This window comes from Salmo salar, chromosome 21 (assembly GCF_965601325.2).
Source record: "Salmo salar chromosome 21, fSalSal1, whole genome shotgun sequence".
In the NCBI taxonomy this organism is placed as follows: Eukaryota; Metazoa; Chordata; class Actinopteri; order Salmoniformes; family Salmonidae; genus Salmo; species Salmo salar.
In genome coordinates, this window is record NC_138311.1 from 44,964,260 (window position 1) to 44,977,873 (window position 13,614).

General features: G+C 41.6%; 1 protein-coding gene across 3 annotated transcripts; it reads right to left on the reverse strand.

The window, feature by feature from the left end:
- Positions 1-5,153: 5,153 nt before the first annotated feature.
- Positions 5,154-12,097, reverse strand: LOC106582388 (uncharacterized). Of its 3 annotated transcripts, none has more exons than XM_014165453.3 (10): positions 11,933-12,097; positions 11,383-11,622; positions 10,963-11,223; positions 10,515-10,817; positions 9,981-10,301; positions 9,633-9,740; positions 8,470-8,544; positions 8,217-8,291; positions 8,100-8,134; positions 5,154-8,020 (listed from the first exon to the last, which is right to left on the reverse strand). In XM_014165453.3, exons 1-10 carry the CDS (start codon positions 12,018-12,020, stop codon positions 7,976-7,978), a joined length of 1,551 nt encoding a protein of 516 aa, XP_014020928.1. In that variant the 5' UTR covers positions 12,021-12,097; the 3' UTR covers positions 5,154-7,975. The 3 variants fall into 3 exon arrangements, with proteins under 3 accessions (XP_014020928.1, XP_014020926.1, XP_014020929.1); XM_014165451.3 differs by having other exon boundaries at positions 11,383-11,700; positions 11,933-12,096; XM_014165454.3 differs by having other exon boundaries at positions 11,383-11,668; positions 11,933-12,071.
- Positions 12,098-13,614: the final 1,517 nt, after the last annotated feature.

Genomic DNA, 13,614 nt, shown 5'->3' on the forward strand with positions numbered 1-13,614 from the left:
TAGGTCCGCTGGACACCCTGGTTTAGGTCCCCTGGACACCCTGGTTTAGGTCCCCTGGACACCCTGGTTTAGGTCCCCTGGACACCCTGGTTTAGGTCCCCTGGATACCCTGGTTTAGGTCCTGGTTTAGGTCCCCTGGACACCCTGGTTTAGGTCCCCTGGACACCCTGGTTTAGGTCCCCTGGATACCCTGGTTTAGGTCCTGGTTTAGGTCCCCTGGACACCCTGGTTTGTATCAGTGGGGGTGAGACAGAGATGCAGGCACAGAGCTAAAGAGTAGGACTGTCTTTCAGGCCATCTGTAAGGTAGCAGTGCATGGTGAGAGCTGGGTAAACATTGCCTTAAATAGAGAACACAATGCACTGGTAACAGGAGATAGACGCTCCTTCCTCCGCATGCTCTCGTACAGAATATAATATATTGTGGTGTGTGTGTGTGTATTTTTTTGTATGTGCATGTTCAGATGTATAGGTCTGTATGTGTGTTAGCATGCGTTTCTCTGTAGATATACATCCATGTGAGTGACTCGATCACAGAGAAGCAAAGACACTGCACACAAAAAAACTGTAAAAGCGTTAAACTGTACTGGCTTGCCCCCTATTGGAGGATAGTATTCATACCGAATGAAGGGAAAATAAATCGCTGAAAATACTGTATAATGGCTTTTTAAAAATATTTTTTTCACTAATAGAGGCCAGCAATTCCTTCAACAATACATAATATTATTTTCAAAAGAGCACTGCTTATTATGTGTTGTCTTAACCCAGACAGCTACAGACAAAGCTCCAGCCTGAGACCATGGATGCTACACTATAGTCCTATTGCAGCTAAGAGGTTTGCAGAGAAAAGAGCCATGCACGGTGAGAGGCAGAATAGGTCTTCACCTTGATTCATTCTCCTCTCAACACCTGCGGCTGTCACTTTCTTCACAACACCATTGTTACGTATCAGTGAGAATTGAAATGTTTTGCTTCCCATTCCTTCTTTCTGAGTCAAGTATAAAATACTTCATTTCAGGAGACCTTGAATCCTTTCAATAGCTCCCACATGCTAACACAAGACACGCAGACCCACTCAGAAGCACAGAAGCGAGTGTGTGTGTGTGTGTGTGTGTGTGTGGTGTGTGTGTGTGTGTGTGTGTGTGTGTGTGTGTGTGTGTGTGTGTGTGTGTGTGTGTGTGTGTGTGTGTGTGTGTGTGTATACACAACCATGCATGAACACACACACACACCTCTGCACAAAAAAAGGAGGGATTTTGGTGCTAGACTCAGCACCTGTCTGTATAAAAACATTCCTTCTATGCACAGACTATTCATTGCATTTAGAGGGAGAGAGAAATGCATTGAATTGCTACCTTTACACTGCAATCCCTAAAGGAACTAGAGATAGCAAAGGAAAAGGGAAGAAGGTTGAAAGAAATGCATTATTCCTCTCTCAAATTAAAGTTAAATAAAAAAATAAAACCTCATGTACTGTATTCTTGCAAAACATTGTCTTTCCAACATTGCCATCTCCTGGTAACATATGCAAATGCACTCACCTATACAATGACTTGAATTCCGTTTACAAGGATCGTATTTATTTCAAAATACCAATCTAATGAAGTTACTTTCCATACAAAATATACATCTATAAAATACAAAAACATTACTGTCGTTTGCACCCAATGATGCAATATCTACAGCAATCCAAAATCATTTCAGTTACAGCTATTTGAAATTCCTCAATTTCGCCACCTGCTGTCTATACATGGGTGTGTCACCTGAAGTGGTTATCAGCTGTTGTCAAATTTACGTAGTTCTCGAAAGACGGTTCTGTTCCTCAATAGTGTGCAGCAAGAGAATTCTACTAGATCAGGGATTGGCAACTGGTGTCCCACAGCCCCCATTTTGAAGGCCCTCGGATCAATTTCCCCAGGAAAGCAGTCGGGGTCTCAATTTATTATTGCAAATTATAATAGTAGAATACACCAGGTGTAATTTGGAAATGTGGTTGTGCATCAGCAGTTTTTCTCTTGTTATGTCAGTCACTGACAGTCTGTCAATATAGCTCATGTCAGCTAGATTTTTTTAGATTGCTACATTAGTTTAGCATCCTGTTATCTAAACTTGTTATCATGGTCGAATAACCATCTGTCTCCCATTCGTGCTGAAGATTAGTGCTTTTTGAGGTCAGTTTGGTTTCAGTTTGATAATAAAAATAATAATCATGGTTTTCCATTTCGGTTATTTGGGTTGAATACTGTAACACAGAATAAAACAAAGAGTTCAAGTCCCATAGTGGTAGTGACTGCCCATTACTGCTTATCACTTATATCATTTTACATGCCTTTACTTTAATAAAATATTTCAGCTGTGTATATAACATTTGTTTCATTTTATGACTTCATTATTCATCATTACAAATCATCACTATAGAGCTGCTGCCTATGCTGTCTGACAAAATTACTATTTTAGTAGTTCTTCAAATTAAATAAAGCATACTTTTATGACAAACTATCAATCACTTGGACTTAGATCATGTATTTTCAGGTAGAGATATCTCGTGAAGCAACACCTGCTCTCTATATCCCCTCACTATCCTGCATTCTGCCTCTTCCGTAGCAGGCATGCAGTAAAAGAAACAGAGACAGGACAAGTAGATTCTCAATAGATTGTGGTCAATGTAGTTAAATGTCACGTTTTATGCGCTAAACTATTCAGAATATTGGCCTGATGGAAATTCCCTACTACATCGCACAGTTCAGGCTGAATCTGATTTATCTCTTGAGAAGCTGTGCAATATGCGCATTGAGCTCACAGAAAAAAACTGAACAAAATGGAATTCAAATAATTGAACCAATGTTTTTTTTTTTACCGAAAGATAACTGAAATTTCGGTTAATCGCTCAGCACTGGCCCCAAGTCTCACTCATATCATATTAAAAACAGTTCTCTCCACCCTATAGCAAGATGTTTAGAATTGCAGGAAATTAACTGTAAAACAGCTCATTTTCCTCTCTGCCCCATGCCAAAATGAGTAGATCTGCACAAAATGAGTTATAAATGGCAAAATCTTCTCTCCGCTCCATGGCAAAATGTGTTGAATTGAAGCCAACTTGCTTTAAATCTGCAACATTTTCTCTACACCCCATGGCAAAATGTGTAGAAATCCATGAAATTAACTCTTAAACTTGTGGGCTGTCTCTTGTGTTGGTATGTAGCTGGATGGGGTTCGACCATGGCAAAATTGGTTTGACTTTGGATAGCCTATGGCTGGGTCTAGTTAGGGAACATCAATAAATTACACAATGTAAATGAGACAATATTTTCATGTTGCACACCTTTTAGTTCTCATTAAATGCTTTCAATATTTACAGTTGAACATTTACATACACCTTAGCCAAATACATTTAAACTCAGTTTTTCACAATTCCTGACATTTAATCCTAGTAAAGAATCCCTGTCTTAGGTCAGTTAGGATCACCACTTTGTTTTAAGAATGTGAAATGTTAGAATAATAGTAGAGAGAATGATTTATTTCAGCTTGTATTTCTTTCATCACATTCCCAGTGGGTCAGAAGTTTACATACACTCAATTAGTATTTGGTAGCATTGCCTTTACATTTTTTAACTTGGGTCAAACGTTTCAGGTAGCCTTCCACAGGCTTCCCACAATAAGTTGGGTGAATTGTGGCCCATTCCTCCTGACAGAGCTGGAGTAACTGAGTCAGATTTGTAGGCCTCCTTGCTCGCACATGCTTTTTCAGTTCTGCCCACAAATATTCTATAGGATGAGGTCAGGGCTTTGTGATGGCCACTCCAATACCTTGACTTTGCTGTCCTTAAGCCATTTTGCTTTGGAAGTATGCTTGGAGTCATTGTCCATTTGGAAGACCTATTTGCGACCAAGCTTTGACTTCCTGACTGATGTCTTGAGATGTATGTTGCTTAAATATATCCACATAATTTCCCTCCCTCATGATGCCATCTATTTTGTGAAGTGCACCAGACCCTCCTGCAGCAAAGCACCCCCACAACATGATGCTGCCACCCCTGTGCTTCACGGTTGGGATGGTAGTCTTCAGCTTGCAAGCCTCCCACGTTTTCCTCCAAACATAACGATGGTCATTATGGCCAAACAGTTATATTTTTGTTTAATCAGATCAGAGGACATTTGTCCAAAAAGTACGATCTTTGTTCCCATCTGCAACTGCAAACCGTAGTCTGGATTTTTTATGGTGGTTTTGGAGCAGTGGCTTCTTCCTTGCTGAGCGGCCTTTCAGGTTATGTCAATATAAGACTCATTTTACTGTGGATGTAGATCATTTTGTACCCATTTCCTGCATCTTCACAAGGTCCTTTGCTGTTGTTCTGGGATTGATTTGCACTTTTCGCACCAAAGTACGTTCATCTCCAGGAGACAGAGACCTTCAGGCATTTGGAAATTGCTCCCAAGGATGAACCAGACTTGTGGATGTCTACAATTTTCTTTCTGCGGTCTTGGCTGATTTCTTTTGATTTTCCCATGATGTCAAGCAAAGACGCACTGCATTTGAAGGTAGGCCTTGAAATACATCCACAGGTACACCTCCAATTGACTCAAATTATATCAATTAGCCTATCAGAAGCTTCTAAAGCCATGACATCATTTTATGGAATTTTCCAAGCTGTTAAAGGCACAGTCAATTTATTTCACTTATAATTCAAGGTATCACAATTCCAGTGGGTCAGAAGATTACATACACTAATCTGTCTGTAAACAATTGTTGGAAAAATGACTTGTGTCATGCACAAAGTAGATGTCCTAACCGACTTGAAGAAATTTGTGGAGTGGTTGAAAAATGAGTTTTAATGACTCCAACCTAAGTGTATTGTCGTGTCTTTGGCATTATTAAAACTGTTGACTTATTTATCAAATAACTCTCTGTAATTATTATTACGCGATTAAACTGATTAATCATGTAACTGTAATTAACTAGGACGTCGGGGCACCAAGGAAAATATTCAGATTACAAAGTTTCCTAATATAACTTTCAGATATTTTAATATCTGATCAATTAGTCTTCGAATTTAATGAATTATTATTTACCTCACGTTAGTCTCATTCCAAACGTCATAAATTGTTGGTTATCTGCACGAACCCAGTCTTCACTATGAGTCATCCATACATCAATTGTCTTAAAATCATTTATTTACTAACTAAGTAATTCACAGAAATGCATAACACAAACAAACAAAGTAGATATGGTTACAAAGAAATGATAGAGGAATGTGCTCTAGTGGGCTAAACCAGTATGGCGGCTTGTTAGACAAAAGGGGAGTGGGGGTCAGCTGAGAAGGCACTACAGAGTTGATAATTATAACAATTGAAATGCTAAACCTTTGCACATGAACGCTCACTCATTCGGGAACAATTGCAATCAATATATATATATTTACGCTCAGTGTTGTCGGGATCTCTGTTGAAAGTTCATTTCTGTTGGAGAGTTTGTCCGCTCTCTCTCTGTCGTGGTTAGAATGGATAGTTCAGAGTGACATTCATTCATGTCAAAGATTCAGCAATCTACTTAAACCTTATTTCCCTCAATGATAGAGATAGAGGGAAATAATGCAACCTTTAGCCATCTCGTAATTGAGGTAAGCTCGGTCTCAAACCTTGGCCCTCTCGTTATCGAGGTAAGCTGGTCTGCTGATAGAAAACCCAGGTGGGGGTTTTATTCGGAACATTGAGAAGGGCTGTCTCACGACGCCAGGTCCTGTCTTTGCCCCTGGGGGCGTGCCAATGACTTAGTGAAACTTTAAACAGAAATACAATTCTCTCACATTAACATCATTACATAGCACCCCATCATGTCACAAATAGCTTCATCCTTATTCATTCATTTTATTCAACCATTAGATGTAAGCCTCATAACATAACTGAGACTCTTCTATAAACATGGTTATGGTAATGTGGCGGTATTGTCTCATGAGTTTCACAAAATTGTACCAAACGGACCAGTTCGTAGCTGGATTCGTCACCGATCTTTTATACCTTCTCCAGAACCTGAATATTGTTCGGTTGTCAAGTTCTGTGAGGTAGAAGACTGGTCATTCAACTGAGACTGCTCTTCTCTGTGTCACGGAGGCTCTCCGCACTGCTAAAGCTAACTCTCTCTCCTCTGCTCTCATCCTTCTAGACCTATCTGCTGCCTTTGATACTGTGAACCATCAGATCCTCCTCTCCACCCTCTCCGAGTTGGGCATCTCTGGCGCGGCCCACGCTTGGATTGCGTCCTACCTGACAGGTCGCTCCTACCAGGTGGCGTGGCGAGAATCTGTCTCCGCACCACGTGCTCTCACCACTGGTGTCCCCCAGGGCTCTGTTCTAGGCCCTCTCCTATTCTCGCTATACACCAAGTCACTTGGCTCTGTCATATCCTCACATGGTCTCTCCTATCATTGCAATGCAGACGACACACAATTAATCTTCTCCTTTCCCCCTTCTGATAACCAGGTGGCGAATCGCATCTCTGCATGTCTGGCAGACATATCAGTGTGGATGACGGATCACCACCTCAAGCTGAACCTCAGCAAGACGGAGCTGCTCTTCCTCCCGGGGAAGGACTGCCCGTTCCATGATCTCGCCATCACGGTTGACAACTCCATTGTGTCCTCCTCCCAGAGTGCTAAGAACCTTGGCGTGATCCTGGACAACACCCTGTCGTTCTCCACTAACATCAAGGCGGTGACCCGATCCTGTAGGTTCATGCTCTACAACATTCGCAGAGTACGACCCTGCGCAGGTCCTAATCCAGGCACTTGTCATCTCCCGTCTGGATTACTGCAACTCGCTGTTGGCTGGGCTCCCTGCCTGTGCCATTAAACCCCTATAACTCATCCAGAACGCCGCAGCCCGTCTGGTGTTCAACCTTCCCAAGTTCTCTCACGTCACCCCACTCCTCCGCTCTCTCCACTGGCTTCCAGTTGAAGCTCGCATCCGCTACAAGACCATGGTGATTGCCTACGGAGCTGTGAAGGGAACGGCACCTCCATACCTTCAGGCTCTGATCAGGCCCTACACCCAAACAAGGGCACTGCGTTCATCCACCTCTGGCCTGCTGGCCCCCCTACCTCTGAGGAAGCACAGTTCCCGCTCAGCCCAGTCAAAACTGTTCGCTGCTCTGGCACCCCAATGGTGGAACAAGCTCCCTCACGACGCCAGGACAGCAGAGTCAATCACCACCTTCCGGAGACACCTGAAACCCCACCTCTTTAAGGAATACCTAGGATAGGATAAAGTAATCCTTCTAACCCCCCCCCCCCCCCCCCCTTAAAAGATTTAGAAGCACTATTGTAAAGTGGTTGTTCCACTGGATATCATAAGGTGAATGCACCAATTTGTAAGTCGCTCTGGATAAGAGCGTCTGATAAATGACTTAAATGTAAATGTAAATTCCTTTGTTCTCTCTATGAAAACTCACTCTCTCTATACTGTCTGGCAATGAGGAGAGGGTCTCCTCCAGGAATTTACGACCTCTTTTACAGAGCCTGGTGTAAGAAGTATAGAGAGGGAGAGGGGGATAGTGCTCGCTGTACCCAAAGAGGGCAACGTCATGACAGTATGTAAATGTCCGACTTTAACTGCATGTATGAACTTCTACAATTTATAGTTGGTTTGAGGTTTTTAAGTCATTTACATTTTGAGCTATTTGAATTTTAACATATTGACCCATGAACATTGTGTAATTCATCGATGTTCCTTCACAAGTAAGACAAAATTTACTACGGGCATTACGATTAATCTTGTGCAGCTGCTTTCCGATTTGAATATTCCTTGTGTGCTGTCAGCTGTGGGCATGTGAGCAGGATTGAAATAAGCACAACCTTCCTTTACATTGTGACATAGTCAGGTACAAAACTCCACAATAGACTAATGAACACAATAAGAAATAAACAGAAAATAATCCCTGCATTTTAACACAGTAGTTTTATCCTGCTGAAAGACAGGTGTCTTTATATGTTGAGTGTCGAATAGATCACAGCACCCTCTTCCTGTACCTATGGACATTAACTCATATTAATCACAAAGAACATACTAAACAGCTAAGTAATCATTTGAATAAAGTGCTATTCTTACCTGATTTGACCCTGATGTGACCCTGATGTTGGGATCTGAAAAAGACAAGAAATGTCAATTGTTACGCTTCAATTTACATTCTAAGAAACATTCTAAATTTCCAAACCCACTACTCACCACCAAGCCTGGGTTCACCGAATGCAACTTCGGAGTAATGAACTTCCTCATTGCCATCTTGCCCCCCCTGGCTCTCTGAAACATACAAAGTGCCTAAATGTTAAACAGTCATCTCAACCACAGAGATCCTATTAAGAGTTCTTATATGTAATTCTATGATCTCAACCTCCTTTCTCTACCCTTAGGCCTCACTCTCATACCTCTGTTAAACAAGATATCTCTTATGTATTGTACAAAGTAAAGAAAGAGATACCTTGGTCTGCATGTGGATCAGTGATGTTACCATAGACTGTGTCATTCTTCTGGATAAGTGGTAGGGATGTCACAGCTTTGAAAAAAGAGATCATAGAAAAATATTTGTACACCATTTTTGGCATAAACCTATGATGTAGCAACCCGACAAGTTTGGTCAGAAGTACAGACAGCCCTGCTACTGTAGTTATAGTCATTATCAGGAGTAGAGACAGCCCTGTTACTGTAGTTAGTCATTATCAGGAGTAGAGACAGCCCTGTTACTGTAGTTATAGTCATTATCAGGAGTGGAGACAGCCCTGTTACTGTAGTTATAGTCATTATCAGGAGTAGAGACAGCCCTGTTACTGTAGTTATAGTCATTATCAGGAGTAGAGACAGCCCTGTTACTGTAGTTAGTCATTATCAGGAGTAGAGACAGCCCTGTTACTGTAGTTATAGTCATTATCAGGAGTAGAGACAGCCCTGTTACTGTAGTTATAGTCATTATCAGGAGTAGAGACAGCCCTGTTACTGTAGTTATAGTCATTATCAGGAGTAGAGACAGCCCTGTTACTGTAGTTAGTCATTATCAGGAGTAGAGACAGCCCTGTTACTGTAGTTATAGTCATTACCAGGAGTGGAGACAGCCCTGTTACTGTAGTTAGTCATTATCAGGAGTAGAGACAGCCCTGTTACTGTAGTTTAAGTCATTATCAGGAGTAGAGACAGCCCTGTTACTGTAGTTATAGTCATTATCAGGAGTAGAGACAGCCCTGTTACTGTAGTTATAGTCATTATCAGGAGTAGAGACAGCCCTGTTACTGTAGTTATAGTCATTATCAGGAGTAGAGACAGCCCTGTTACTGTAGTTATAGTCATTATCAGGAGTAGAGACAGCCCTGTTACTGTAGTTAGTCATTATCAGGAGTAGAGACAGCCCTGTTACTGTAGTTATAGTCATTATCAGGAGTAGAGACAGCCCTGTTACTGTAGTTAGTCATTATCAGGAGTAGAGACAGCCCTGTTACTGTAGTTATAGTCATTATCAGGAGTAGAGACAGCCCTGTTACTGTAGTTATAGTCATTATCAAGAGTAGAGACAGCCCTGTTACTGTAGTTACAGTCATTATCAGGAGTAGAGACAGCCCTGTTACAGTAGTTACAGTCATTATCAGTCTTTACCTGGGTCTGTCGTCTTCCTCTTCAGGTAGAACAACCAAGCACCAATCAGTATCCCGGCAACAACCAAAGCCGTACTGGCCACAATGATCGAAGTCTGCAGAGTGTAATCTATTGGAAACCGAGTATGAAGAGAACATGCTAAAAATGAGACAGCTGAGGACTTACTACAACTTTTGCTATGACTCCAAAGGCATCACAGTATAGTGGGGGGCAATCAGCAATGTAGAGACATTGATTTGGTTACTTGTTTGGTATTGTTTATGATGATCATGATGTCTCACTGAATCTACTCATTCAGAGGATGTGATCTACTGTGACCTACTATAATCGACTATCGTCATTAGTAACCTTTCAGAGGCGATGGTAACACTAGGCCTGGTAACCCAGATCTTCCACCAGCACCACGGAGTCTGAGGGGAACACTCGCTCTGAGCATGTCCTCTCTGAACACCACACACCGCCAGTCCAGCTGGTCCCTATGGAGGCTGGGCAGGGTCACACTGAGTGTCCAGTTTGGTTGACTCTCTGTAAGGATGTCCTGTTTTACCACTACCCCCGTCCTCCCCTCCATCCTCAGCCAGGCCAGGGTCACAGGGTCACCGTTCACCTCTGACACCTCACACTTCAGTACCACCGACTGGCCACCAGGGGGCTCTCTAGATGCAGAGACTGGGCCAGAGAACAGAAAACAGAACTGAACTTTCCCATCTGAAAGAACAGTATACCGTAATAATAACAATAATAATAATGTAGGCCTAGTATATATCTGGTCAATGAAACATGTCATTTTGTGGTTGACAATCAGAGAACCAACATTAGGTTACTTGAGCAGAGAGTGTTTGCTCTCTCATTGAACATTTTAAAAGACAAAAGCAAAGTTACCTTGAATGGTTGTGAGTTGAACGTAAGACATAAGGTTGTTATTAAAATTACATCTGAACACTCCTCCATCCTCAAATACCACTGGTGAAAGTCTCAGGGGAAAATCTTTACAGTTGAACGTGGGAGATGAGAACCGGTCAATTTCTAGTCTATCATCTGATGTCAGAGTAGCAGGTGCTTCCGCTGGAGATGTGCTCTTGGTCCAGGAGGCTTTTCTGTACAAGGATAAAGACCTGCACGTCATCTCCACCTCACTGCTGATGCTGCTCTCTCTGAACAAAGTTACTGGCATGTTGAATGTGCCTGGAAAAAATAAACATTGTGGGAAAATACTATGAAGAAGAATATCTACAACAATCAAGTTAATCTACACATGATGAGTGAACCTGCAGTTACTGTTAATGAATTAATATATTACTGACAATATCCATGAATCTAGCTAACTTACTTGTCTGAACATTCAAGGTATTATAAACTCCATATAACAGTGTTCCATTCTGTCTGAGAGTGCAGTAGCATCTCCCCTTACTGCTCTGATCAACACTATGGATGACCACGTGGGCAGTGTTGTTGTAAAACAACGTGGTGTTAGAAGTGGGATCTCCTTCTCTTTCCCACTGAAGTGTGGTCCCTTCTGGTAGGCTGGACAGCTCACAACTAAAACTCACATCAGATCCAAGACGAAATGAAGGCCATTCATTTGGTGTAACTGCAAACAAAATAATTGGTTAACATTTACAAATCAAACATCCTTGTTGGCATATCCAGTACATGTTTTTAGTGATATCAAATACAAAAGGAACATGCTTATGTTTGACTCCAATTCTGATATTGAAAAAGTGACAATAAACATTTTGAAACACAATACCTTTGAAAGCAAACACCTGAAACCTCATCACAATAACTGAAGCTGGTTTGGTTTGCATGAACACAAACTCTCCAGCATTTCCAAAGTTTGCCCACATGGAAAGACCATATCCACTGCCTTTTGAAAAACCCAAAGTGTTCGATACAGATTCCCAAGTGGATGAAATGATATTGGCTATTGTGGTGTTTGAGTGTCTGCCGTCATGTGAGGTCCATATCCATTGGTACTGGTGCTCTGTCCCTTGTAGAACCACAGGGGAAACTGGGACAGTGACTTTTTCTCTGGGCTTGGCAATGAAAAATATATTCTTAGACAATACTGTGGAGAGCAGAAATGTGTCAAAATGATACAATAAAAAGCAACAAAATATCTATATAATATAATTCACCTTTCTCTATTAAAGGCTACAGCAGAACCCCCCCCCCCCTTCTTTCTCGAATGACTCCTCGATAGCTTTATCATTGTACTTGTATGCCAAACTCTAAATGGAGAGGTTTTATTTTACACTCAAAAATGATCTTGATAATTCAACCAGAAACCCGCTACTCACCTTCAGCTGAGAATCCTTGACCGTATGCTGATATCCATACCAGGATCCACAACAATGTCACACTCATAGAGCCTCTGTCCTTCCCCATGTTACTGTAGTTACCTGTTCTGTTCCCCTCTTTGCTCAGTAGCAAACTCACATCATTACTTAGGGCCCTGTTAAGTTTCTACAGGAAATGACTGAAGAAAAGAGGAAGTAAAAACAAAACTACCGATTATGTAATGCAAAATAAACTGACTGCACATCCGATATATAATTTTCATAAACTTCAAATAATCTACTCAGTCTGCAACCTAGAGTTTGTAAAGTTCTGGTTTAAATAAAACAGAATTAAATAAGACAGAATTCCCAGCTTACAATAGTCAAAATGTTTATTCACGAGGGCACTCTCCAGTTCATATACAAAGACCTCTATTTTATACCAGGCTCCTTCTTTACGCACACACATACACACAAACTTTTAGGAGAGTTATCTCCTTCTCCAGAGTTCTCAACAATGTATATCACTACCTAGCCGACAGTTCCATTCCTCCGAGATTAGGGAAACCTTGAGGGTTACTGTCATGTCCTGACCAGTATAGGTGTTATTTGTTATTGTAGTTTGGTCAGGACGTGGCAGGGGGTGTTTGTTTTATGTGGTTTGGGCTATGTATTTAGGAAGATGGGTGTTTGGTTTATGTGGTCTGGGGTTTGTTAGAAAATATACAAACGTGTATATCTATGTTCTATCTAGTCTTTTGTATTTCTATGTGTAGTTAATTGGGGTTGGACCTTCAATTGGTGGCAGCTGGTTATTGTTGCCTCTGATTGAGGGACCTATAATTAGAAGTTTGTTTTTCATGGGTTTTTTTGTGGGAGATTGTGCTTGTTTAGCTGTGTGCCTGACAAGACTGTCCAGTTTGTTTTGTTTTGTTTTGTATACATTTATTGTGTTTTCCTTCTTCACCAAATAAAAAGAAGATGAGTATATATTTTCCCGCTGCGTCTTGGTCTTTACCCTACGACACCCGTGACAATTACTCCCTCTCATATCATCTACTCTCAGAGTTCTAGCTAGGTCGGGTCAAACATAGGTTAATGGTTCTCGGTGTTTTCTTAAACACACACATTCCTCTCTTATCCTAGTCCAACCTCGTTAGAACTTTATGTTTAACAATTTAATGACTCATTATACATGCTACATAAACTATATCACTAATAGTTAGGTTTCAGGGTAGAATTATTTAATAATTTATCTTTAAACATAATTATTTTATCAACATCCTTGGGTACTTCATGACCCTATACTGTATGTCGGGCTGGGGTTAAGGGGTAGAACAGAAGCTGAAAACAGAACACTAAACTTGCTACATTATGGCCAGTATCCTTACAAAAGGATCTGGCCAGTGGTGATGTTGTGGATGTTGGTGATGAGGGTGTGAACAGGTGGATCTGGCCAGGAAGTGTGATATGGGCGCTGGAGATGGGGGTGTGAACAGGTTTGATTTGGGCAGCGGTGATGTTGTGGATGTTGAAGATGGGGGTGTGAACAGGTGGATCTGGCCAGCGGTGATGTTGTGGATGTTGGTGATGGGGGTGTGAACAGGTGGATCTGGCCAGCGGGGATGTTGTAGATGTTGGTGATGGGGGTGTGAACAGGTGGATCTGGCCAGCGGTGATGTTGTGGATGTCGGTGATGGGGG

What these genes read in the sequence shown, in the direction of transcription:
- LOC106582388 (XM_014165451.3), bottom strand. Translation starts at nt 12,020, where the DNA reads ATGGGGAAGGACAGAGGCTCTATGAGTGTGACATTGTTGTGGATCCTG. An exon ending in TCAGGTGTTTGCTTTCAAAG is followed by an intron (nt 11,224 to 11,382) that starts GTATTGTGTTTC and finishes TTTTGTTTGCAG; the next exon opens with TTACACCAAATGAATGGCCT. An exon ending in TCAACTCACAACCATTCAAG is followed by an intron (nt 10,302 to 10,514) that starts GTAACTTTGCTT and finishes TCTCTGGCCCAG; the next exon opens with TCTCTGCATCTAGAGAGCCC.